The 26561-nt window shown below is 45.3% G+C and overlaps 1 protein-coding gene across 1 annotated transcript in view; it reads left to right on the top strand.

Annotated features, from left to right (window-relative positions):
- Positions 1-26561, top strand: part of abtb2b (ankyrin repeat and BTB (POZ) domain containing 2b) — a 37203-nt gene that overhangs the window by 2573 nt on the left and 8069 nt on the right. The window contains exons 2-3 of the mRNA XM_053886050.1: positions 20396-20542; positions 23533-23743. Coding sequence (XP_053742025.1) covers positions 20396-20542; positions 23533-23743 — 358 coding nt within the window. The remainder of the gene's footprint in view (positions 1-20395; positions 20543-23532; positions 23744-26561) is intronic.

Below are 26561 nucleotides of genomic sequence, written 5' to 3'. Positions count from 1 at the left end.
AGCCTATGTTTGCGTTCCACTACCAACCCCCCCGGAGCCGAGCCTGTTTGAGTTTCAGCACAATAGTCTTTTGTTGTGTGATTGTGCAGCTTAGCCTAATGCACAGAGGGAAAACAAATGCTGGGATAGCAAGTACAGAGCGCACGCACGACACGGCAGGAGAGGAAGAGGGAAATTAACTTGACCACGCCGCTATCACAGAGCCGCAATTACTTCTGAACGAAAGTGCCTTCCTGAAGGGGTAACTGTTTGCAGGCAGGAGGATGGTTTAGGAGCATCAGCGGTGCCAAACTTAGCTGGCACTTAACTCCTGGTACTTGCATACTTGGACACACGCGTTCAGTTAGAGCCTGTATTTATTCTCATGTAAACTGGCTGTTGCATATCTGTGAGTTTGGGGCAAAGTGTTTTTGAAAAACCAATAGCATCATCTGCATTTCACTACATGAATAAGCAGCAATTCTTGGTACATAACAAATGAGAAAGATGGGCGATAACTTCTAGATAGTTTATCAAAATGTTCAATAACATTGTCATCGGTGATCTCCTTTACAGTGTTCTGGCTGTCCCCTCATGACTGACAGGTCCAACACAGTATTCCTTTCTTGACTTCATGAAATATAATGTGGCTATTTAATGGGGGAAATATATTCAGTCTGCTCTGCCTTCTCACATCAGCATGCGAATGCACGTTTGTTTGGGAAAAAACAAACTATGAGACTTGACAACAACAACATTGAATCCAATTCAAACGTATTGAAACCAACGTGGTACACATTCTCTGACAATCTTTTTCATTTAACCACATATATATGAGTGTAAAACCAATGCGGTGCCATTCTCCTGTTCAATTATTGGAGGTATGAAGAGTTTCAACTAACAAATTCTCCGTCTTCTATAGCAACGTTTCAATACTTAACATATTTAAAATTGCTTTGTTTATTTTGTATTGTATTTGCAAGAGCTGCTGGCCAAAGAAAATAATTTTGATGGCCAAATTTGGCTCCCGTGCCTTGCGTTTGACACGTGTCCGCCGATTCAGATACTTTCAAACTTCCCCTTCCTCGTATAATTATTGGCATTTGAGGAAAGGAAGCTGTCTGAAACATTAGCGTGGTGTTATTGTTTAGACACGACCCAATTTTTTTCCGCTGTGTCGTACAAACATCTGCAGTCCATTTCATTTTTTTGTTTGCCTGCAAGTAATTAAAACATCGGTTGCCGTTGGATTGTCTTAAGTCACATGCTGAAGCTGGAGCTGTTTCATCACAAATAAGCTGAAACACAGCCGCCGTCCCAGTGTGTTTCACCAGATGTCCCCTTGGTTGGGTTCGCTCTATTTCGGTGGGTTTAAAAACGACCGCTCCGTGTGTGTGTGTGAGTGTGTGTGTGAGTGCAATAACAACAGCCCATTATTCTGACCACCCCAGCTTTTTATGGGTCTAAAACTGGCTTGTTTGAGCCACATGCCCCTCTACCTCCTCACCACCTGACACCCCACACCCACTCTCACCACCCCCACCCCACACCCGTGTATGAAGTCATGCTCCCACAGAAGTACAGGACTATTTGGAGGAGGACATTCAGATAAATACTCTTCCCTTCCCCTTGATTCCTCTCCAAACGCTGTCTCTTTCACGGAGGCTGCTGAACATCTGGAACCCTTTAAGATAGAAATGACTTCTTCGGCTCCAATAACAATTCGGAAAACTCCCTCTCTCGCTCACTCTCACTCTCCCTCTCTCTTTCCTTGCCACTGCATCCACACACCCCTTATCTGTTTATGTCTTGTGGGAGTGCATTAGAGTTTCTTGGATGTGATGTGCCAGGGTCTTATTCATCACTCCTGCATACACTTGCAGCCCTTTAGTCGACAGTGTGCAAATGGCTCCGCTGCTCCGCTTGATCTCAGAGAACAGCTCCACTACACACTCCAGCTCATTCCTCATTCATTTGTCCAAACAACGAAAAGGCGTAAGCAAGTGCTTCCTGCTTTAATTTGCCCTGGGATGTATAAAGTGCAGAGTGGTAACTTTGCTAATGGACAGAGCGTCAAACCATTGATCTTTATGATGCACAGATGTGGGTCAGACACTGATGTGGGCTGCTGCAGATATTTAACTGCAACGATTTCTTTTTTCCACAATGAACGCCAACAACACGTTTGTAAAACAAATAACCAAGAAGATCCTTGCTGAATGAGGATCCTCTTTATGTTGTTAGAAACGCATAGTCCTCCCTTTTTAGAAGTGTGTGGTTTGTCTTTTATGTGTTTGCGTGGAATGTTTGTCAAGATTTGTTTGATCAGTATTGTTTCCTTTTCATTGGCTAGCTTTTTTTGTGGTGCGGTTAACTTGTTTTTTCCTCTGCCACGGATGATTTATGTTACATTTCAAAAGAGTAAACAGCGTTTTAAAGCAGCAGTCCTGAATGTCCTGAATAAGAATAATTCAAACAGCGACTCACAAAACTGTTCTGTCAACGCGACAAAATGTGCCACCAAATAAGGAGTGGAACAAACAAGGGGGATGATGGGAAACAAGGTGGGCTGCCAACAGAGTCATGACTCGACACGTGACGTCACGACTCTATACTGTATGGCTACAGGACCGTCGCTACTCAAGATGTTCAAAAGTATAGGAACATTTCAAAATGGACTGGAGGAAGAGAAATCAACCATCCTTGCGCCCATGGCGTAATATATTGACGTCGGGAAAGCGTACTTTTGCGTCCTATACTGACGCTGCGTGTGGACGCAAAGTGTCCTGTGTAGCATTCCAGGCTGGAAATTACAATTGACAACAGTTGCAATTTATAGGACCTTCACGTGTCTATCTTATTTGGAGCCGTCAGAAAGTCACTGTGCTTTTATGAGCAGCGGAAGGAGCGCCATCCCATGGCTTACCTAACCGCGTCCTTTTTTTTTTTTTTGTGTTGCGCTGCCCACGGTGTCAGGATATGCCGCGGAAGGCAGAACATGTACTTCCATTGAAAACCTAATGCGTCAACATGCAACGCTAGATTGGATTGGCTGAATGCATATTTCAATCCACATTTTGAGGTATTAAAATTAAAATGTTGAGTTTCAAACAACTATTTACAACACTACCTGATGTTTGTCAACCCCTTCATATTCCGACTTATGATCGGTTCTGACCAACTGGTGGTAAGTCAGATTGGACCTGAGTGGAATGCCATTCAAAATAGCCGACGCGAGGGTTATAGGTGCTACTGTAGTGGTAGATCTCTGTGTGAGAGTGAGATGCTGGGATACTGTGCTGCCATAATTGTCGTACGCGATGCCGGGCTGCTACGTGCTGTGGTGCCAGACATTGACATCTGCTGGCCGTGGTCGTAAGTACGGGTGGATGTAAGTCGAGCAGGTCGTAAGTCGGATGTTACTTGAAGTTCACTCATTGTTATGTGACAAAACAGTTGCGAGTCGCCATCCTAGAAATGAGATTTATCAATTTTCAGTTCTGTATAGTAGACTAGGTCGCAACAAAAAGTTCAGCTCTGCTGCGGCTTTTGGAGAGGCTTTGAGTAATGGGCTTTGGGCAGAAGGGAGCTGGGCATGTGATTTGCAGCTCAGTATTTCCCTAAATATGTATTTAGTTGAGAAAGAGGCGTGGGAACGGTTGAGTAGAAGGATGCAGGCAGAGCAGACCAGCGCTGTGGTCATACAGATGGGAAAAGCAGCACTCTGAAAATATCCTCTCCCTCCACAAACCTGGACAGAGATCAAATATAGTTTTGGGGAACTTTTTAGTCTTCAGCTCCATTTGTATTGTTTTCCCGCCGACATCCTCGGCAGCAGTTATTTACCTTGTGAAAGGTATCAGCAGGTCCGGGCTTCCGAAGTTAAAGCTGTAAGTCGCACGGCCTCAGAGGATAATAGGGGCTAATCCTATTGAAAACACTACAATGCCAAAGTGTGTGAGAGCCAGTGGGGCTAATGTGCCGCCTCGAGCCGGTGACACGCACCGACATGCTGATGGACACCGCTAGCACTGGCTTCTGGCTTCTTTGGCCCAGCTGTGAAAACACTGACCCATTCGTCTGCCGAGGTGCACATGTGTTTCATTGTGGTCCTGGTGTGGGTTTGGACTATTCCTGGAAGTATTGCTTTCACAGATCCCACACCACAGACGATTGCTTTGGTTAATATCGTACATAACCCAGGTCATAAATTCAGTGTACTTCCATCCTTTGATACGGGTCGTTGTGCCCGTCAAATTAATAACCATTAGAGTTTAATAATCTGGAGAAACTATATACTCCTGTGACTGTTTTCCCTTTCAAGTGATTCCTTTGTGTCACTTCCCCAGGAGGAGTCATTTCTGACCTTGTTTACGGTAATGATGATGGGGAGTCATAAAGTGGCGGCAGGCCCTTTATATAGTAGAAATTGAAAAAAAACCCTGTCAAACCGTGTTCCAGCTCGCTCCTCATGGCATGGCAGTAGTGTAAAGGCCAGTATGTGGCTGATGTTTAAGGTGGAGAATGTGCAGCTGACATGGCTGTGGGAGTATTTCCAGCACATTTGCGAGCTGGGTGGCAAACAAGGGCGACATCGACGGTCGCTGGAATCTTAAAAAGCTCTTCATTAAAGAGCCATACACATGTGCAGTTTAGTTTAAAGGTCCAAGCGCCAGATGCACCTGTGTTGGAGCCCGGATTTGCCATAATTGCTGGACTGAAAAAAACAAAAATCACCAGCTGCTATAGGTCACGGGGGGTGAAACTGCTGAAATGAGCTGCATGTAAGACATGAACCAGCTACAGCTTGGAAGGCTAAGGTGATGTGGAGTCAAGATTAACATTAACATTTGCTGGTCGATAAATCGTCCCACAAGTTATCGCAGATAACCGATATTATTGTCAACATTTTGAGACCAAAGTAATAAATAAATTATTTAAAAATAATGCTAGTACAGTGTTTAAAATATAGTTATTTCTCATCAGTATTTTACCATTCTAGTTGAAATGTCTTTTTAAAAACTGACAAATAAATAAATAAATACAATACAAAATGCATTCCTAGTCTCAGTTAACAAAACTTGAACTCGACCGCTCTGTTGGTTGTGGTTCTGGTGAGTGTGCGTGTTGGATGTGTTGCAGTTTTTTAGAACTAATTTGGCAAACTAGCTCATATCCACGTTGTTGTGCTCACTTCACCTACATTAGGTTTGAGGCCACAATATTCCCACACCAGGGCTGCGATTAGCAAACGTGTTTTTCTCCCTTTATTCCCACAAAGCTAGAGGCTCTCGCTGACTTGGTAAAGCTGAGGACTGACTTCTACATGGGATGAGGGATCGACAACAGGGTTCACTCTGTTCATTCCACTGAGGCACACATGCGACCAGAGAGGAGACTGAGATTGTGGAGTGAACCCTCCTGTCAGCAGTCAAGGCTTGTTAGTAGTAGTTGGAGAGAGGAGGAAATGAATTGATGCCAAAGTGACCAACTTTGTTTTTCATTGTCGTGCGATTGTGACAGGCCGAGTCATACTCTTTCTTGAAAAACCACTTACCACTACCGGTTTAAGACTTCAGTCCTGTGTTTGACTGTAGTTTATTATAGCACCTGAATATTAACCTGAACATTGTAACATACTGAGAATGTTTTGCAGCCTAAAACAGAGCCAAGCACTTGACCTCAATATACCAGTCACAAAACAAGTCCTATCAAACGCTAGTGGTCCTTCCATGCAAATAAACAGCCCGCTACCTTTTCCTCCAGATAACCTGAGCTGCTAGAAAAGTCCACCGGTTTCTGAACGATTTAAAACATATTAACACTGTCTGGTCGGAGCTCAGTGGAAGTGAAGGGTGATGCGGGGAGGAGGGGCGGTTTAAGTGGAAACAGATTTGTCTGACCAGGGATCAGCTGTAATAACCCCTTGCTGTGCAGTTTTGCTTAAATCTGTTGGATTTGTACTCACTTGGCTGGATGCAGCACAAAGAGCAGCAGAGAGAGAGAGTTAAGTTGGATAAACCGTCAGTTCCGGCGGTGTCTTCTTTGACTGTGTGCTGGTCGGTCGGAGCGAAATGGTCGGCTGCAACTATCAAAGAAAGGACTGTCTTCGCTATAAAAAGGCGCTCAGCTACTTTGAGAAAATCTCTAGCCAAGTTAGGAAAGTGATATTTCTCCTTTTAAGTTTGTTATTTTCTTTCATGAATAAGCTGAAAGGCCGGATTCATTGACGTTGTCAGTGACTTCTTTGTACGCCTCTATCAGTCTTCAGAGGCAGAGGGCAGAACTCGGATGTATTCCTGTGGAAAAGCAAACAAATTCCTTTTCAGGCGCAGCGTTGTGCACCCGCCCTCCTCGTGTATCCCAGGTTTGGCAAATGAACACCCAGCAATCTTCTGTAAATGACTAGAAACTCGCTTAACTAGATCGAAACCATGCTCCTCCATTAGACTTGGCTCACCACTCAAATGAAAACATCTTCAGGTCGTTGCTCTTCAAAGTACACAGGACAACAGCGTGGTGTGTGCCAACTGGGTGGAGTAAACAAACAGCCACTGACCGTTAAAGCCACTTCTTATCTCCACTGGTCAACAGAAAATGCAAATTGCTCTTTGGGTTCAAAACAATCCAACAGTCTTCAGAAGACTAGTAAGAGTTTGCTTTTACCACTAGCACTACTAAAGATGTAGGTCATTACACCGACTTTGATTTGAGGATGTCTCTCTCAAATACTGTCCCATGGTATCTGTACTTTTTCTTGTCCTCTTCCTGTCATGTCCTTCACTTTCTATTTGACATTGGCCACAATTCTGAACCTGAGCCAGTCTTCTCTATGACCGCTGTTCCGTCTTCTTTCCACTTGCTCCCAAACCGCAGCGTTCGTCATACATTGCAATTCGATTTCTCCCGAATGTTTTCCTCTGCGCGTTAACCAGTGCCATCCCTTCAAAACATCACCTGTTGGGTCAAGGTCAACCAAGCAGACAAGTTGTGATTAAAAAGAGCCACAACCAAGCAGACGGCATATTTAGACCGAAACCATGTACAGTAGAGCTTCCTGGAATTCCCTTGTGGTTGAGGGAGAAGGAGCACACATGGAGAACACATGTGGGCACAGAAAAACAGAGCCTGTCAAGGACGGACAGAGTTTGCCATCAACGCAAGTCTTTTTCTGTTGATAAGATCTGCTCTGCGCTTGAACCAGATGTGCCCTTGTTCCTGGTACTAAATAAACATTCCGTAATACCGTACTAGAGAGCACATTTTGGCAGTAATACAAACATGTCGTGTGCTGTAACAGAGTCGCAATACTATTGTCAGTGTTGGTGAATGACATCATTTCTAGCTGTGGGAAGTGTCTCCATGAGTTGTTTCTTGTCATTGCATTTGATATTGGTGCTGCCTGAACCATGGGTGTCTTCAGGGGGGCCCGATTTAAAACCTAGTCCCTTTACGTACGCAATTGTTCCCGTCCGTTTCCAGCGACAAATTCCAAAACAAACGTGGCAACTGTAAAAGAAGTATTGATAATGTACCTCTTGCACAAAAGAGGAAACAGAGGCAGCGTTGTTGGAGGCTTCCGCCATTGTTATGTCTTCGTGTCTCTGTAGAGCTACGTATCGGGTAGTATCAGCAACACTGACATCAGTTTACTTATCACTTTAGGAGGCTATCGAGGACCTTTTTCTCTAGTTTACTGGTCCCATCTGTAATCTCTTATTAGTAAACAAATCAAATTTAAACACTTCACTGAGCCTCAGGGGTTACAATATCAACAAACTGTCATCTTGAATTTTCAAGCACATAAGAAAAGCAGTGGCCTGAATTTGGCCCCTGGACTTGACTTTGACATGTATGGCCCATAATTCTTTAATGCATGAAACCTGCCGACACTTCAGTTCAGGCTCCGCGGCTGTGTTGCCAGTGTTATTGTGTCCCTGTATATGTGAAAACTGCGTTTCTGCTGAGGTGTTTGGGTGTGGAGCATTTGAGAGGGAGCAGCATGCGGCCAAGGATTCACTTTCCACGGCCCTGAAATCCATCTCCAGCTTCCTAATGAGCCGTAATCACCATGTGTTGCTTTGCTTCAGTGGACACTTGTGTCTCGCCGTCGTGATGAAAAGCTCTGACACGTGTTTGCACAACTCTGTTTACATACAGGGGCACTTATGTGCATTGCACGGAACAGTGTGTATGTCTGTTTAAGTGTGGCTGGGATAAAGAAAAAGCAAGGCCTGTAAAGGTTTGAGGAATCTATCTTTTCACCACATCTGCTCTGTGTCTTTGCACCGGCCGTCCTCGCCTGTTGTGACGGCCATCTGCCCGGACACAGACTGTGCTGAGCATAAAACACCAAGGGTGGCCAAGTTTCCAATCCAATATTAGGATAATTCAACTATTCAGAGCAAGGACAGGAGAAGAGAGAGAAAACATACTGGTATGTGACCGGCTACTGAAAGGCGTCTTTGTTAATGGATTTCCAGAGGAACACGATTTTGTCTTGTTGAGTCTCAATAAATCATCCATATCTGGTTTAATCTCGGAAAAGTCTTCACGTCTGTGCCGCCTCGAGTCCCGCCAAAGACGGTGTGTAAAGAGAAGTGTGTGCTGAAAAGGAAGTCAGTCAGACAGCAGTTAAACGGAGCATTGATAAAACAACCCTCAGCCTTCTCAACCTCCCTCTCCACCCAAACGCCGTCAGGCAGCATTTAAAAACATCACCAGCCTCCTCTTCTTTTGCCAATTGCTGCTATATATATATATATATATATATATATATATATATATATATATATATATATATATATATATATATATACATATGTCTCCAACTTTGACTTTCTTTGATATTCTTCTCTAATGGGTTGTGCGGTCTGAATCGGCAGAATGGTGCTTCCGCTATAAGGTGCCATAAAGGAGCCCTTAAATATAGCCATTAAAAGTATAATGTAAGACACAGCAAAGAATTAGCAGTCCATCCTTTGTGATTACTCCTTCTCTTATGCAGAAAAGGCAGCTATTGAACAGGCCTGTCATGTGCTTAGACGGGTGCAAGTCACCAGGATGGGGTGGACAGATGTGTAGCGGGGTTAAAGGGGGGAAGGATGTGAGCCTGGGGGTCAGAGAGTCATAAATACTGTCGCACCCAGCCAGTTGGTCAGCTGAGGCCTGTAAAGAAGTAAATAGTTTTCTGCCATGATGTGGATTTCCTGTGTTCACCCGCTTCGTCTTTATTCTCATGTGCTTTGGAGGTGGATGTCCACACAACTGGTGTCTCTCAAATCATGAAGGTTTAAAGAGCTTTGGTTACGTCTAGTAGAAATAAGGAAAAGAAGACATGTTGGATGTATCAGGATGGAAATAAATTCAAAAATATTTAAAAAAACAAAACAAATGGAAGCGAATACATCCCTGTTTATTTACTTTTGTTTTTCCTAATTTATTTCTGGCATTCCACAGCCCAGTGAGACTGCTGAATAGGCAAAAACCAGATAAGGAGATTACACCCCCAAATTAGCTTAGCAATGGTCTTTGGCTGCTCAATAAGAAGATGATTGAGGTGCCGTGGGAAATTTGACTCCCAAACTGGAATACAGATAAAAGGCGTAAAGCACTGAGAGAGCTCAACCCTCCGCCATGCAGCTCATTTTGTGCAACTTCATAAAACGCAGAATACACTCAAAACAACGTCTGGGATTCAGGGGTTCTCTCCATTTCCAAATCTCTTCCACGTCTTACCTGGCAACCATCGCAATGTTGGGCTGTGATGACTAGACAACGTAGTCAACTATAATCTATCATGGGCGACTTCATGTGTTGACTAGTTGTGATCTCTGATCTCCTGGAGGACTGGAGATGCGAAGCAGCAGCTGAGACCGGCTGTGGTGTCGGAACGTCCGTCATGTGGGTGAATGCAGCGGATTTTGAGGTGCCTTAATGTCAATGAAAGATGTGAGGAGTTCATGATTCAAGTTCAGAACATTTGCTTCATAAATCAAACCTAGTTTAGAAGTGATCCTCATGCATTTTTAAGGCGGGTGCACCACTGACCTTTCTACGGGGCAGACAGCACCACTGCACCTATGGCTAATGTATGAACAAGATCTATTTTCCTTCATAGATTTAGTGGGTGCTGCTAATATTCCCGTGCGCTATATAGTCGCTAAGGTATTTGGTGACTAGTCAATTATCAAAGTGGTCTACAGTTAAGAAAACCAACGTGTTGCACGTGAAAAAACATTCAGCTGGTGTTTTAACACTGAAAGGATGCAGGCGAATGACAGAACTTCCAAAACTTCCTGATTTCTCACAGACGAACAGAAGAAGTCTCACTCTGAATCAATCCTTAAAATGTCATGAAGATCCACTGACGGAGTTGGCCTACAAACAGACAGGGAAACATTGTGAGCGCCATGGCAGACGTGATAAGAAGGATGTGTTTAACTGGTGGCACATCTTCATACATACAAACAAAAGGAGACGGATGAGGAAAAGCCCACGTGTGGAGGGGAAAAAAACACACATGATGCGTCTCCCTGACGCTTGATAACATTGTACTTGAGCCCTGATGTCTGAGTCAATAGAGATAACATGCCCAGGACAACCTCCACACGCATACAAAGAGAGAGCCTGATAAGACGCCAGCCAGCAGGAAGATGGAAAGGAATTCAGACTATCAGCATTTGCTGTGTTTTTTGGGGATAAGACTTGGCAACTTAAACTGATTAGCATGGCTCTGTGCTAGCTCCTCTTGTATGACAGTCATCCCAACCCTGACTTTGCTGACACTTTGGACTGGATGTTGAAGGTCACGACACAAACTTCAATGTAGGGGCCCTTTTGTCAGGACCCTGTGAAAAGCCTCCCCCTGAGATCCATATTTCTTTACTCTTGGCTCTCCGGGGTTCGCCGGCACCACTGAGCCATCAACAACTTCACTGGAGGTGTTTATGAAATCATCACAACCATCTTGCATGGCACAAAAGGAAGTACAATAAACTACAATTTTAGGGACAATGACATGCTTGAAGGAAGGAAAACTGAGCTGGTGATGAACCTGCCATGTGGTTTTTGGCTCCGCTGGACTTCGGCTTGAAGGCTGTAATTACTCCGTGACCGAGCCTTGTCTTCTGGTTTTCACAAAGAGGTCAAGTGCTATTCTTGCTCTGGCCTGTGCAGAGCATTTGCCCCTATTTTCTGTCAAACACATTCTGGTTTCTTGCTTGTTCTATCTTGGTTCTACGTACCATCTTATCCAAACCATCCCAGTGATTGTGCGGCGCCACAATCCCAAAATTGAATCAGAGAAGAGGATCGTTTATCTGTTTCCAATCCCTTCTGATCTGTTGTTTTTGCTGTCAAGCGTGTCAGGAAAACAAACTCTCTTTCTTGCGTGTTTTGCTCTCTCCGGGTTGGTTCTGTAGATGTGTTCTCCCAAGGCGTTCTCAGCTTCCATCCTGGTGTGTCTTGCTTCTTCCTCAGCGGCACAATGTGAGACATGGTTCATTATCACTTTGTTATTTTTGCACGTCTGAGATTGAGCTGGTTGAGATGAGGAGGTAAAGACACGTGCAGGCGCGTTTCTCTGAGCCAGATTCTCATGAAATATCTCATCAGCCCCTCAGACTTTTCGAGCCATTTGTGGTTGTGGGATTTTCCCTCAAGGCTGGTCTTGGGAGTTTATCTTGGAGAATACAAAAACAAAAAATACCATGTTTCAGATCCAAAATATAATCTGGTGTTTAAAATGTTGCTGTCGAACAGTGACAAATGTATCTTTGCTTCTCAGCATCAGAAATGAAAATGGCCTGTCGCTCACACTGCTGTTTGGACAGGAGTTGTGTTCAAGAATAGGAGTTTCCCCCCAATCTGTCACACACACAAACATCTCTTTAAAGACCCACACCCACACACCCTTTAAAGGTTGTGTGCAGCCGGGTCTCTCCTGGAAGTTTGTGTGTTTAAGAGTGTGTGTGTGGTCAGGATGTGGCCAGCACTCCTCACTAGTCATGATTTACTCACAATATCCACGGTGGTTACACACTCAGTTTTCAGGCTAGAGGTGTGTGTCGATCCTCCTCTGATTTATCTGTCGCTTCCTGCCAAGAAAGTTCTTATTCACTCTCTAAACTCTTGGTTATTCAGTGTGGTCAGAGTGACATTTGGAGTTTCTGTGTACAAGGAAGGGCGTATAATTGTCTGCCATTATTTAGCCGTTGTGGCTTTGGATTGCATTGCGGGAAGATCAGCTGAACTGCTGTGTGCTTCTAAAAGGGATCTGGTTTTTTTTTGGAGAATTCACAATGAAAAAGTATCTAAAAAAGAATTCCAAGATTTGAAACTGCAGGCCGAGGGAAACTTTAACAGTTGCTCATCTGGGCTTGACTTTGTTAGAACCAACAGAAATGATCTTCTTCTTCTGAGACATGTGGACAGTGATTCACGTGCTGAGGAACAACAGCATTACATCACACACACTAAGGTGCACACTCGATACAAACGTCATCATCGGCTTGGATGACACACACTTGTTAGTCAGGCTCGCTCTCAGCACCTGCACTGGCAACAGCTGTGAACACAAGCCACAACAAACACAGCCCTTGTCCACGTGCACACAAATATGCCCGTCTCACTGGCTTTTATTTGTGCTGCTGCCAAGCTCGGGCTGAAGAATGTGTAAATGGTGCGCATCCCTGCGGAGAGGACGCTGACACTCACGACAGTCTGTGTGTGGTGAGCCTACTGTAGAAACAACACAGAAGGTGTAAAGACTCAAGTCTTTACTGACGTGGTGTTTCGCCAACTTGTTTCTCTATAGTTACAGTACGTCTACTCTCCACCACTCAGGCTGGTACTGGTGCTTGTTTTCATTCGATGGGACTCGTGACAAGACCAGAGCCGCCTAAGACAAACACATGAATGTAGATCAGGCTGACACATTGTTTACTGGAGAGGAGCTGCAGCTGAAGCATTTGAAAATGGATCTTATTGTTTTGCTCTCTTGAATTCGATGGCTTGAATCTCCACTGTAATGCAAACCACAAGTCAATATTGCTTCACTGTCTGTTGCCTCTTGTTTGTAGCGCCAGTTTCTTGACCTCCATTGAAAAGTCATGCATTTATTTACTTCTACTCACGCTATCACTGAATTGTCTGTGTGTGTGAGTGAGACACCTCCGTATTAAATCAACACCTGGCCAGACGTCATTTAAGAAGTAGCCTGAGAGGTGAAACTCACCAAGTGATGAGAGAAACAGCCCTGATTCAGAGAAGTTCTGTCAGACAGGAAGTGTCATGGTGTCTACCAAAGCATGAGTCAGCACCTAACAACTGGACCGCTTCGTAAACATTTTCATAAAATTGTAAATTGCTGTCCAAATATGTTCATGGGTTCAGTTGTCATTCCCAGTTGTGTTCGACCTGCTCTGTATTGCTTGCCATCATTTCGTGTCCAGTAGAACGTTTCTCCTTTGTTTACGATTTATTGTCCCATTCTGCTGACGAATAGATGCTTCAGATGAGCGACACACACTTCGTCATGTTTAGGAGTGTCATTGTGTGTTTGACACATAGACACACCCTCTGTGTTTAGCATGCATCTGTTTATGGGTCCGTTGGTGAGGGGGGTCAACGGTGAGTTGTTAACCTTCTTTAGAGTGCCACTTGTGTTGTGCACCTCCGTGAATGAAGGGCTGGGTTGGTTAGAGTGCTGTCTCAAAAGGGGTGTGAACCTGGATGCGCCGCCACACCCAGGTCACTGTCTGTCCTCTGCTGTCATTCAAAAGACTTGAACATGGTGACGTGATTTGTGAGTCCAATTACATTTTGGTGGGGTGTACCGAGATTCAAATCCGTGCCAACACGTGTGTGTGTGTGTGTGTGTGTGTGTGTGTGTGTGTGGTCGCACCAGAAGGCATAGTTCAGAACATCACGGTGACAGCCATCGATTGGGTGGTCTGGATTTATAGGCTTGTCAGTCTTTCACATTATCTGTCAATGGCATCAATTTCCCACAGGGAGGAGACAGTTTTAACTCCTCCCTCTTGACAGCAACTTTACTCCCAGTCAACATTTGTGTAGGGCAGGGGTCGGGAACCTTTTTGACGGAAAACCCACTTTTTTTAAATGGAAAATAAAGACCATCAAATTTAAAATTTTGTGAGTTTTTTTTTTACATTTTTGATAGAGATAAAGTTGTGCCAGGTCGACCACACCAGTTGATCCAGGCACCAGTCTATTGGTATCTAGTGATACTGAAGGTTCTGTGAAACAGTGTTGACAAACCGTGCCTTCTGCCATCACAGTACGGCACATCCAGCCAATACTGCCATCATCGATCAGTGCTGAGCAGCATTGGTCCCTTCAATCTCAATGCCAAACTCCGTTATGGCGACCTAAACAGAGATGCTTTACCCTCCATTCAACCAATCCCAGTGGTTGATCGCTACAACATGGCTCCGCCCCTACAGCCGGTCAGCTGAGCAGCGCAGCGTTCCGGGTACAAAAGAGAAGAGGGAAGAAGTAGGAAAACATATGGACGAAAACAGCGCAATGTAGCAATTTAATGTCAACAAAATGCCTTCAGTTCATTGCTCCGATGTGACAAAGCGCAATCTTGGCAGCATGAAGCCAGATTGCTCACAAAATTCCATTATTTAGCGATCATCGACTGAGACTGGTTGACTGGGCTGCAGAGCGTCATGGGAAGTCACGGCCACTGAGCTTGCTGTTGAGCGTGATGGCACCTCACATGCTACTTTATTTATCAAGGTGCCAAACGGGATGGTTCAGTTAGAAATAAGCCAGAGAAACTGGGGTTAGTTCTGACACTATTTCACACTCCCATTTTGTCGCGAGCCGTAGGTTCCCGACCCCTGGTGTGGAGTGACAGACACATGGGCACAGGTGAAGCTTAGATGACGTGGGAACAGAAGTCAGAACTCTGCTCATGTACCATCGCCATGGTGCTGATGACTTGCCCATGAAGTACTTCTGATGACTTTAGCAGCGCTAACCCATCGATCATTTCAGTCTTTAACGTTGAGCTGTTATTCCCATCCTTGTGAGCGAACTCTGTCAATGAATTCCCTCCAAGCTCCAGTAAAACCCCGACTATTAAAGTAGACTCAGAGTACAAGTGAGGAAGAACAGAAGGAGTCCAAATAAATTAGCGAAGCTCCCTCTGCCCTCAGTGTAATCCATCTACCGCTGCCCTTTTGCTTTTTTCCTCCCGTTTGACTCAGTCCTGCGTCAGGATTTTGCTCTCTCAACTCGTCTAGGAGGAATTTTAATCAGCAAAAAGCCTCTTTAGATTTACAAGGAGGAATTTGGTCTTTTAAACTGAATAGTGAAGTCTGTGGGAACCACATCGGAGCGGTGATAGTAGGGATCCTGCTGCTGTAGCTGGGACAGTGTGGGTCCTAGGCCTTGCTTATGAAAAGTCCATGTCAGTATCAACAGTGACTCTGAGGTGCAGATGAAGTTTGGCTGCTTCTTCAATGAGGCACGACAGACAGAGGTGTGTGTGAGTTTGAGGGCGGGTCAGGCTCAGGTCTCGACTCAATGGTCATGTTGTCTGCAGCCGACGCTGACTGGCTCTCTCTGTTGTCCAGCTGAGAGGTAATGAGTTGATCACACAGAGAGAATGAGACCAATTACAGCAAACACACACACCCTCTCATAGATTCACACACACACTTTTGTTGCCTTGCCCAGTTGGCCTCTTCAGTTGTCAGCTGAATAGAGGGCAGCTTGTTCCTGCAGCGAGCTTCAATGTTCCATTTCATAATGGAGCACATTACAGACTGGCCCTGGTGTCCGCGCCTCACTTTTCAAACCCATGTAGGTGCTTGTTTGACACTCTTTAAAGCCGTTTTTTATTTCCATCACACTCCAACCTCCTGACTTCCCCCCTCTTGGCAAGGCTCTAAATAATGACATCATCCTGACTGAAGAACGGAGAGGGCGGACATTGGGGTTTCATGTTTAAAGTTGAGTGTGTAACATCCGTCACGGCGTGTTATTAGAGAAGACAAAACCAGCTTCTAATTGTGTGGCACGCACAGGTCTACGGTGGTGGAACCTAGAAAGTAATAAATGTGTCGTGCTTGCTGTTCAAAGCAGCCGCTCTGAAGGGTTTTGAATGACTGCAGGCACCATGGTTTGCTGGAATGCAAAACATAAAACATGATTTGAGATGAACTATGAAAAACAGAAGTGGGTACTAGACACAGGAAACTGGAGGAAGGGTAGCTCAAGATGGCTGGATTTTTGAAGTCATGTTTAGGATTAGGGTTACTTTCAGTATATAGAAACTCAAGTGGTAATAATGTTTTTTCATGTCTGGTTATGTTTTAGCACTTATGTTTCTGGGTTGTGAGGTCAGCGGGTTAAAAGCGACCCTCATTTCCTCTCTAAAGTCCCCTTCAGTCAGCTTCAAATTGGGGATGGAGACATGTCTTGAAACCAGTATTAAGATGTTACCTTCCCCCTGGTCCTGGCTTCAGTGAAAATAAATACACAGCAGGGGGGTGACGACTGAGTGGAAGAATAGAAGCTTGAATAAATAGATAAATTATCTTAAAGTGTTACCAACCATTGTCTGTGTTCTTCTTTGATACGGTCACTTTTCATAACTTGAACTTTCTCCAAGTGGCTTAATACATAAGGATTTGTGCTACAGATCTAATGCAACTCTATCATGGGTTGCATGTGGTGTAGTACTGACTGGACCGGATTAACCTGTTTGACTTCAAGCCATCTTCTGTACTGCAGTGTTTCCTTCAGTATGTTGTGGACTGGCCACATTATTCATGAAGAGGAGCCACTTACAGAGTTGATCTCTGAACTAAGACTTACTTCAGTGGAAGGCTTTATCCTCCACAGCAGCCACACTTCTTCAGCAGTTGCTACAGAGCCTGCTCTTTCCTTCATCCCTGCGAGGTGGTCTTGATTAATGCTCGATCTGTGTGGGTGTTCTCACTCACTGCTTCAGACTTTTACGCAGCTGATAAGGTTACTTCCTCTTTTAGCACCAGCTGAAAGTCTCCTCTGACCCTTGACCCCCCCTCAGCCCCGGGGAGGTTCGAGGGGGTCACCCGATGTCTCAGAGGATGCCAACCAGACCACACGTCACTTGTCGATGGAGATGGTGATTTATCAGGTTCTGACAGGCGTGTATGTGTGTGACCAAAGTTCCTTGTGTGTAATGCTTTGCCACCTTGAGAAATTCCTGGAGTAAATCCCATGAACGCCCATCTGACAGCTGTGACTTCGCTATTTTCACTTTTCAAGACCCATACTTGACTTCAGGTGTATTTTTATCGCACATACTTGAAGGCCACTTAAACCCCTAAAAGCTTCTTCATCCCGTTTGTGGACTGTTTGGGTTCCACCATGAGGAAGAACCGATTATTTTAGATGTTACTCAGCCATCAGTCAATAACAGAAACAAAAGTCTTGATATTGTAAGTGGTGAGGTTGAGGGAGGTATTCGGTAGCAGGAACATCTATCCACAGCCTTCATGTTAGTGAAGTCGGGTGTCGGCATAAACAGGTGTCTGATCCTCCGCTGACTGAAGAGCAGCCCAGTCCACTGAGTGAAGGACCACATCTGGCCTTCAGGATTCCACTGACTTAAGAGGAAGAGCGTTGGTGAAAGAGTTGCTGTGAAAGGCTGAAGACAAATGTGACACTGTGGGAGTGATACACACCCAATAACAAACTTGTCAGACACTATACTATTGTGTGATTCTCCACCCTGCATCCTCCGCACGCCTCTAGTCCTAAATCAAGACTTTGATTCTGAGGCAGGGGAAGTGGCTTTGAAGCCACCTATCCCTGGCTCTGTGGTCCATCCTCCCTGTAGTGAATGAATAGGTTGTTAAAGGAGGAGACAAGGCAGGTGTTTGTGCGAGTGCTAGACCCTGTGTGTGTTTCTAGCTGATCATTATGGCCCTCTGTCTTTCACACGCTGGCTGCTGTAGACAAAACAAATCTTCACACGGACCAGTGACACTCCAAGAATGTATGTTTATCTGAGCCAGGCTGGTGGGAACCGAAATGAAGCTATGAAGGAATATGGCATGGCGTTTCACCTCGGAGGGGTTCATAAAGGGAGCAAAGTTAAACACCCGTCTCGCCACAGTCTAAATCATGGACAGGATTTTCACCATTACTCTCCACCACTTTTCTGAGATGGATAGTATTTAAATATGAGGCAGGCACTTGAGTACGTGCAGGCTCCCCTGCAGCCGACTGAACCTAGAGCAGTAGTGCCTTTCCGAGGTAGCTTTGATGGGCTGAGGGCTACTACAGGCTTTGTGGTGTGTTCCAGCTGGGTTTTGAAAGTGAAGGCCTCCCACACGACATTTGCAGGGTCAACCTCAGGAATTACACCGTCATGACCTCAAAAAGAATGAATCACATATCCTCCCCGGCCTCACCCTCCATGGCCGTGGCTCATATTTCTCGGCGATATCCCCGCGATATTAGTGGTGGACGCGGGGACGGGCTTATGGTCGGGCTGCTGACCCACTCCAGGTTCTAATGACGCAGGCTCGGGTTCGGTGGTGAGGCTAAAAACTGGGTGGGACTCTGGGAACTCCTGAGTGTGCGGTGGTGTGCAGATAATCACTGGAGATTAAAAAACTATATGCTGGGGAAATGAAACGCTCCTGCTCGGTCTGCTCCTGTTGGTAGTTCAAATCCCGGTTTCATTGAAACTAACTGTGTTGCTTTGTCAGCACAGTCATGAGGGAGATCCCAAATTCAACCTTTATCAAACGGACACATCCACTGATTCCCCTGTTGTTTTCACATTGTATGTACCGTGTTAGTCTAGCATGTGTGCGCTTTGTTGCTGTTCGCCCGGGGCAGCCATTTCTATTGTGTGCAAGAGAAGAGTCAGCACATATCACGCTGGTCAGGTGGTGCTGAAAACACAGGCGAATCAGGTGGGGAGGGGTGGGAGGGCCAGGTCTGCGGACTGTGGTCGCTTCTGCTGTCCTTGTTTCTGCTCACCCATCCCGATCTAAATGCCTCTGTGAAGGTTTTCGGTATATTTCTGTCTTGAAGGAACTTGTTGGTTCCTCAGGAACTGTTTTCACCTCTGCCATGGAGGTTCTGAACATTAACTGTTTACAACTGTGGTGTTCCGTCCATGTTTTCAGCGCTGGGATGCACATGCAGTTGCGTGACGTGTATTTCCTCGGGATTTGAGGTTTTCCGACTCCCATCTGACTTTGTGTATAAATCACATTCCCGCATGGATCATCAGGCTTTCTCCCGTATGTCTCTTCTATCTCCCACACATTTCCTCTGGTTTGTGCAGATTGTGAATCCAAAATAAAGGTCAGCAAAGGGTTGGCCAGATCAGCACTTTAACAGTCAAAGCATTACACAACCAGCATGGCCCGGTGTAATGAGAGTCTGCCGCCAGCAGAGAGACAACGTCAGCTTTGCGCAATCTCGCCGTCACTCTTGGCAACTGTTGTAAACTTTGTTTGGCAGGGAACTTTTCAGAGGAGCAGAATGACGGCGCTCTCTTATGTAAGAATGACGTCACGCCTGCTAGCATCCATTATGGGCATTGAGAGTTTCAGTCACTAGACTTTTGAGCGCTTCTCATTGCAAGTGACAGTCTCAGTTCAGTTGGGGCAGAGCGGGGTCTCAGGAGGGGTCTGTCTCAACAGGAAATTCCACACTGGCGGACTCTACTTTCATATATAATGAGATATTGTCTGGTGTCTCTAATCCTAGTGTTTTGGGTTAATTGGGACGGAGGAGTCTGACCTTTGCTTTTATTAAAAGAATCCCTTTGTAGCCATTTAATGGAACTGGAGGCCTTTAATTTAGTTGTTGGCTGTAATTTCAGGTGGCTCTTTTTGTGTATCATATATTGAGGGAGCAATAGTCCTTTGGTGGATGTACCTTGGGAGACTTTGAAGATGTAACTACTTTTCCTCTGTGAATTTAGGGACTCGTGCCCACTTGAAAATATCCCTTCAAACACTGTTAATCTGTGTCAACATGCTAATGTAATGGCCTTCGACCTTTCACATTCCAGCCCTTCATCATATCAGTTTCCATTTATTTTCTCAGTTTTCGCTGACCCTTTCTTCTGAGCTAAATTCGCAAAGCACGTGTCAAAAGTCTCTTTAAACAATATGCCCCCGCTTCTTAACCAGACCCTAATCTGCTCAGTGTTTCTAAGGCCTGTGTTTTCTTTGTATTAGCTCCATGTCAGTGCTCGCAGTGTTTATTTTCATGAATGTGTTGCGAGCGAGTGTGTTTATTCCCCTGCAGTGGCGAGGCTTACAACCATTCTTCTATGCAAATTCCAGCACCGGTGGATTTGCGAGCATTGGCCGCTCATTATTAATGTTTGCTCATTGTGATCTGTGTTTTGTCTTCGTAGGCGTTCTGTCTCTGCCGGCACATTTCAGCCCCTACACGGAGAACCAGCAGTCTGCCGACTGCCGGGAGGATGCCTATGCCCAGCTGGAACTGAGGACCCTGGAACAGTCACTACTGGCTACTTGTGTGGGCAGCATCTCTGAACTCAGTGAGTGGCTTTTTCTCTTACTGTCAACTCTGACCTCTGACTCTCCTGAGAACTGGATGGCTAAAATGGGATAATTGTTATTGTGGCGTACACAATATATGTTTTGTTTTTCTCATTGGTTGCTTCAAACTATGGTTCATCTTTGGAAATTCTTACTGATAAGATCCCCTGCTTTGGTTGGAGTAAGATAAAATAACCAGCAATTGAAATTGGGCGTAAATGAAGTTGCATTATATGTTATCTCCTATTGTTAATTGTGTCTCATAAACGCCAGAACACAGAACTATAATCTGACAATGCTAGAGCTCGCCAGCAGCAGCCAGTGCTTTGAAAGTAAATCTCACACAAAAGTCAATTTTTATTATTCATTACACAAACCCACTAAATAACAAAAATACTGAACAACACTGTATAAAAACTTTGCAACTTTTAAAGCAAAATCAATAGTAATACGTAACACAAAGTGCTTAATATACAGTAACATAAAAAACGTTCCCTTTTCAATGAACAGTGAACAGATCAAAGCCACACTGTAAACTTGGAATTGTGCCTTGTAACCTGACGGACTCCGCTTTTCATCGACTACTTGTCCAGGGAATGAGTGTCTGGGGTCCAGGCGTGCTGTTAGCTGCTGAACGCTCCCGTCCTTGACAACAGGACACGGCTGCTCATCCAAAACAATAGAATCCATCAGCATTGGTTTCGCCTGAGGTTCGCTCCAGTCAGCTTTCGCTCTGTTTGCATCTTGGTAGCACTGGAATTTGGTGCGTTTGTCACGGTGGCTGACTGAGCAGAGAAATACCTGCTTTGTTTTGTCATTTTCACATCGTGATGTAATGACATGCACTCATCATACATGAATATAAAGCATCTTGTTTAAGAAAAAATAAATAAAGTCCACTGACATCTGTCATTTGCTCGGCTGATGCCATCTTAAATGCCCATATTGCGTCGATAAGTTGGCCGGAACAGTCCTAGTCACATGATATCTGTTCAACTTCAGCATTGATCTTAAGGTTTTCAGTGCATTTTGGTTCATACTTCATCAACTCACCTTTGTTATTGGAGCTCACGCTGCAGTGCTCTGAACAGTGATAAATAGTTCAAAAGATTTGTAGATTTAAGGTGGACTGATCTGTTCCTCGTCCCATTTTCAACATTATTGAGATTCATTATCATGATCATTGATAGCAGCGGAATCCTCTCCATCAGATGGCAGATGCTTGGTTGAAGGGTCTATGGCTGACAAAGACACCCACATTGCTTTGAGTCAGAGATGCCTCTCACGGCCCAGAAGGAAATTGGAAAGGTAAAGGATCAAGTTTAAGGATGGTGGTTAAAGCCGGGTTTGCATTGGTGGTGTGTGTATTTGAGGGGAAGGACGGAGGTCAGGGGGAAATTATGGAACGCTAGAGAGGTGAGGAGTGAGGTTGCTGAGGCAGAGAGCGGAGGAGAGATTAGCGGTAAAGAGACCACGGCTAGGTTTTCCCCTCCAAACCAAGCAACACTCTGCCATTTGTTCCTGCAGCACAAGGCCACGTTCATCCACTGGCGTCGCTAGCTAGGAGTTAAGAAAGTTTACACACTCTCAGAAACAGAGTGGCTCTTTCTCCCACTTGCTGAGGGCTCTCTTTGTGCCACAGCTCTCCAGTGGGGTGAACCTGGGCAGGGCTGGCATGTGCCTACAGACACGTGCTCGTGGGGTTCCACACATTCATCCAAAGACCTGGCACTCCAGGGCCGGGGCCGAGATCTGTGGAAGGTAGTGGCTGGTTTAGATCTCTTCCCTCTTTGTTTACATATCCCGACAACTTCGTCCTTAAATAGAGCGATGTGATGCTTGTTCATCTGTGGTGATGATGCACAGCTGTGGGAAACTAAACGTGCGACTGTCCCGTGACAAGTTACACTGCTGACACAGGATTTTCCCCAAATGAAATAAGCTCAGTGTCTGAGCCTTTAGTCAACCATTAAGGGCTTCCAACAATGCCAGTTAATACGTCCAAATTATTGTTGTGCAAAGCACAACTGATCATCTTAAACCTCCTGTAACTCCTCAAAATAATTCACGCAATATGGACCAGAAAGTGATCTTAGTGTGGGCCTGGAATCCAGGCCCACACGGTCTCCCGTGTTGGGCCCTGGTGGACCTCCTGCGTGGATCGCTGGTGAGCACAAAGGAGGCCCTTCAGCTTTGAGTGGGGTCTCCTTTGGACGAGGGGGACAACGATATCGACCCCGTGTGGTGGTTCCCTTCTAATATACTCTGAACCCCCCAACCTCAGCCCCGGTGGAGCCTCCCGTTCACAGTAATCTGGTTCGAAATGAGCCCTGGGGGTAATTATAGTAAATGAGCGCTACGTCGTCCCTGCGCCACACTCCCTTCCTGCGACAGGATTTCGCTCACGTTTCGGCTGTACGCTCCAGTTGTGGAGACACACACAAGCTCCAAGACGTGATTTTTATCTTGCCCCATTAAACTTTCATCTCTCCAAAACTTCCTGGACAAACAGAGCAAGTTTTTTTTGGTCGTATATTGAGATGTGTAGCTCTTCGATCCCAGGCTTCGCTTACTTTTACACCCATTTTATTCATAGTGAAGTTGCTCAAGCAAGTAAAGCAGCATGTTGCGTTTTACTCCTCTTATAGGCTCATTCTATTGATCAAGCTGCTTTAAAACAGAGAAACATTCAAGCCGGCCATTACCTTCCATCAGCTCGGCTCCTGTAAATCCTCGAGTGAGTCAAGATAAATGGCTATTTAGATTCGGCTCTCTGGCTCTGCTTTCTGATAATGACGCTCGCACTGGCACCGCAGGCCGAATAAAGAGGAAGGGAAGGTAAGTGGTTTAGGAAAAGGGGGAAATCCAGCATGATTGCAAGCCCACGGGGGAGGAGTACGGGGCTCTCAGGAAGCTGTTAAAATGAGAAGTATTAATCTCAAGTTGTTTGTGACTGTCGAGTGGTTTCAATCATCACCCTTGTTCCTAGGTGACTTGGTCTCCCGTGCAATGCACCACATGCAGCGGCTGAGCTCAGTGCGTCCCGGTCTCAGTCCAGCTCGAAATCCCAGACCACAGCAACCCGTGTCCTGGTCACCTGATGCCCTACACACCCTCTACTACTTCCTGCGTTGCCCTCAAATGGAGTCGATGGAGAATCCGAACTTGGACCCCCCACGCATGGCGTTGAGCAAGGAGAGGTGAGTCACGCTTTGGGGGCCAGCAGCTCGGAAACTACTTTAGAGTTATCGAGGACTGGATGTTCTTTCTATGTTAGTGGGTTACGCAGGTGGCCAAAATTTTAAACCCAGTACAAGTTGCAGGCCGAACTACAGATGTATTTTAGCAATACAAAAGTGGTATCTCCACCACATCGCTCTTTTTTCATCTTGCTGTGCTAATATCCATTGCTTACAACTGGGGATGCACCGATCTGGCCTTTATGGACCCCTTACAGATACAGATACCTGGGCTACCTGGGCTGATATCCACCGATACTGATACCAATACTTATACGTTCCATGGTAAAAATGTTTCCACACAGCTGAGTATCTCCCATGTCATCATATGGACAGGCACGGTGTGTGACGTGTCCACTAAACATAGAGTTTAAATGCCAAGATCCCACTTTAAGAGCCTGGAAGTCGATTTCTGATACCAGGATTGGGATCAGTGCATTCTTGACTTTTTAGCTTTTAACATTTTTAATTCCTGGTTTCTAACAAACACATCAAGATATCTACTAGCATTGTCGCTAAACTAGCTTCAAGTGAACGCGAATGCAAACTGAAGCCACCTGTATGTAGCTAACACTCTCTCGGGCCACTAAAGATGACTGAGCGGCCTGAATTTGGCCCCCGGGCCTTGAGTTTGACACGTGGGCTCAACGATATGTTGTTTGCTTGGCATTTATCACTCTTTACTTTTTGCTTACACAAACATTTACTCCGCTTCATTACCCTCCCGACAGAAAGAACCGCCTGACAACTGCCAGGACAAAGAATTACAACTTTCTCTCTCCTTGTTTGTGAAGCTTTACAGGGTTTGCATGAGTCGAACTCTTGTGTACAATTCCCGTCTCTTTACAAAGCAACTCACAACATATAATCCTGAGTGGACGCGACACAGTCGGGGGATTTTTATGTATTTAGAGGACTTGGTATTAATGTGGGAAAGTTTCTGGTGCATCAAAACCGAGTCCTAAATTAACCTTCATTTCTAACCCGCGTTGTTATAGTAATGCCATTAAACTGGTGTTGTTTCCACATTCTTCATTCTATAAGCCTTGAAAAGTCCTTTGTTTTCCCTTTGTAATCATGTCACAGATTATTTGAATCACAAGGTTTATTTTAATAAGGTCAGCGTGGGTTAAAACTAAACAGCAGTGCTGCACTCGACCTATCCTGCCGCTCTCTTGTTTCATTTACATGTGAATGAATGTAAATGTTTCTTAAGTAAATTACAGGTGGGACAAAGCCTCCAGGTGTTTCTCTGACAGCAGGGTGAGCTGCACCAAGTGAGAACTAGGCAGCAAAACACGGGTTCAACACCTTTTAAGAGGCGACAATGGCCTGTAATTCTGCCTTTAGAACCTCCTTAATGGTGTTTTTGAAGACTGTGGCTGTGGCTTAAACAGTTTCTGTGGCCAATTTTGGACTTCTATGTTAGTGGTCCCTTTCTTTCGATCAGTGCTTGATATTGACCCCCCCAAAAAAAGTTGAAACTCACATCTGCTCCGCAGACCTGAGGGAGCTGTAGGTTTAAAACAGGACAAGTAAAAGTGTCTGTGAATGTGTAAAGGTTAAGCAGACTTCTCCTGCTGATATAGTGGGATTAGCTGGGCGTAAATTCAACCCAGCGCCTCCTGTGGTCTCCTGTTGGTGTGTTTAGACCTGCGGAGGGTTTTTTTTTAGATCAATAAATCAAAGTGTGAGTCACTCATGGGTGAGGGAGCAAAGGTGGGATCATCACATGGCTGAGAGGAAAGCTCTTAGGCGCCCTGTGTCCTCCTGCTCTCAGGGGTTCCTCAGATGTTTTCCATCATGGGAGGGGCTTCCAGGTTTATGAGTACAGTATGAAATCGTCAATCATTCTTGTTGCTCTTTAAATGGCTTTAATAAGCGTCGTCCGCTTTTCTAGATGCAACATTCCACTGTTTTAGGTGCGTGTAAATGGAGAAGCCTGGTTGTGATTAGGAAGCTGTGGACGGTGTGCATCATAAAATCTTTGCTGCAACCTCAAACCACAAAATATGTGTGGTTTGCATTATCAAAAAGCCATGTGAGGTATTTGGTGCGTAGATGTAACACACCCTTTGTGTAATTATCCCTGAAGCCATATTTAGCTGCGTGTGATGTTGGAGAGCTGGAGTCAAGGAGTTGGCCCTTCGTTTTATGGTGTTGTCGAGATATTCCCCGGATTCTTTCTGTTGATCTCAACGTGGCGCCAACATGCACATCACTTTTCAGTTGGCATAAAAAAGTCACATAAGAATTAAAAGTGGTGCAGCGACCACCCTGCCTTGTTTCTGTGAACCCATCCTTTGATGGACAGATGTGTCCAGCAGATAAAACGTGGCCGCTGGAGGAAACCTCAGCTACATCAGATATGCTGTCTGCTCCTTGTGGAGTCTTTAAAGCAGTAACTTGACTCCGAGCCCATGGCCGACCCGTGACCTGGAGTCGGACAACCTTGACCCCCGGGGGTCACCTTAAGACACTATTGAAGTTGGCTCTGATCTTGGAGAAAATCAATCACGCTGGCTCCACGGTGAAGCTGAAGCAGACTCAGATGCCTCATGTTTGGCCAGCCAGGTGTCAGAGGATAATTGGACTTGAATCAGTTGTGCGTGTGAGAATGTGTAAACATGTGTAGATGAGAGTGTCCTTGTGTGTCCACATCCTGCTGTTCCCAGTGTAACAGTGATGCATGTGGGGTCAGTGGGCTCGCCAGACCTGCTCTCTGGTTTCACTGCCAACAGGCGCTGAAGCTTTGATGTGCTGCGACGCTGGAGTTTGG

The sequence above is a fragment of the Synchiropus splendidus genome, chromosome 14 (assembly GCF_027744825.2).
Source record: "Synchiropus splendidus isolate RoL2022-P1 chromosome 14, RoL_Sspl_1.0, whole genome shotgun sequence".
Taxonomy (NCBI): domain Eukaryota; kingdom Metazoa; phylum Chordata; class Actinopteri; order Syngnathiformes; family Callionymidae; genus Synchiropus; species Synchiropus splendidus.
Note: the sequence above shows the minus strand (reverse complement) of the source record. Positions and strands in the feature narration are given on the sequence as shown.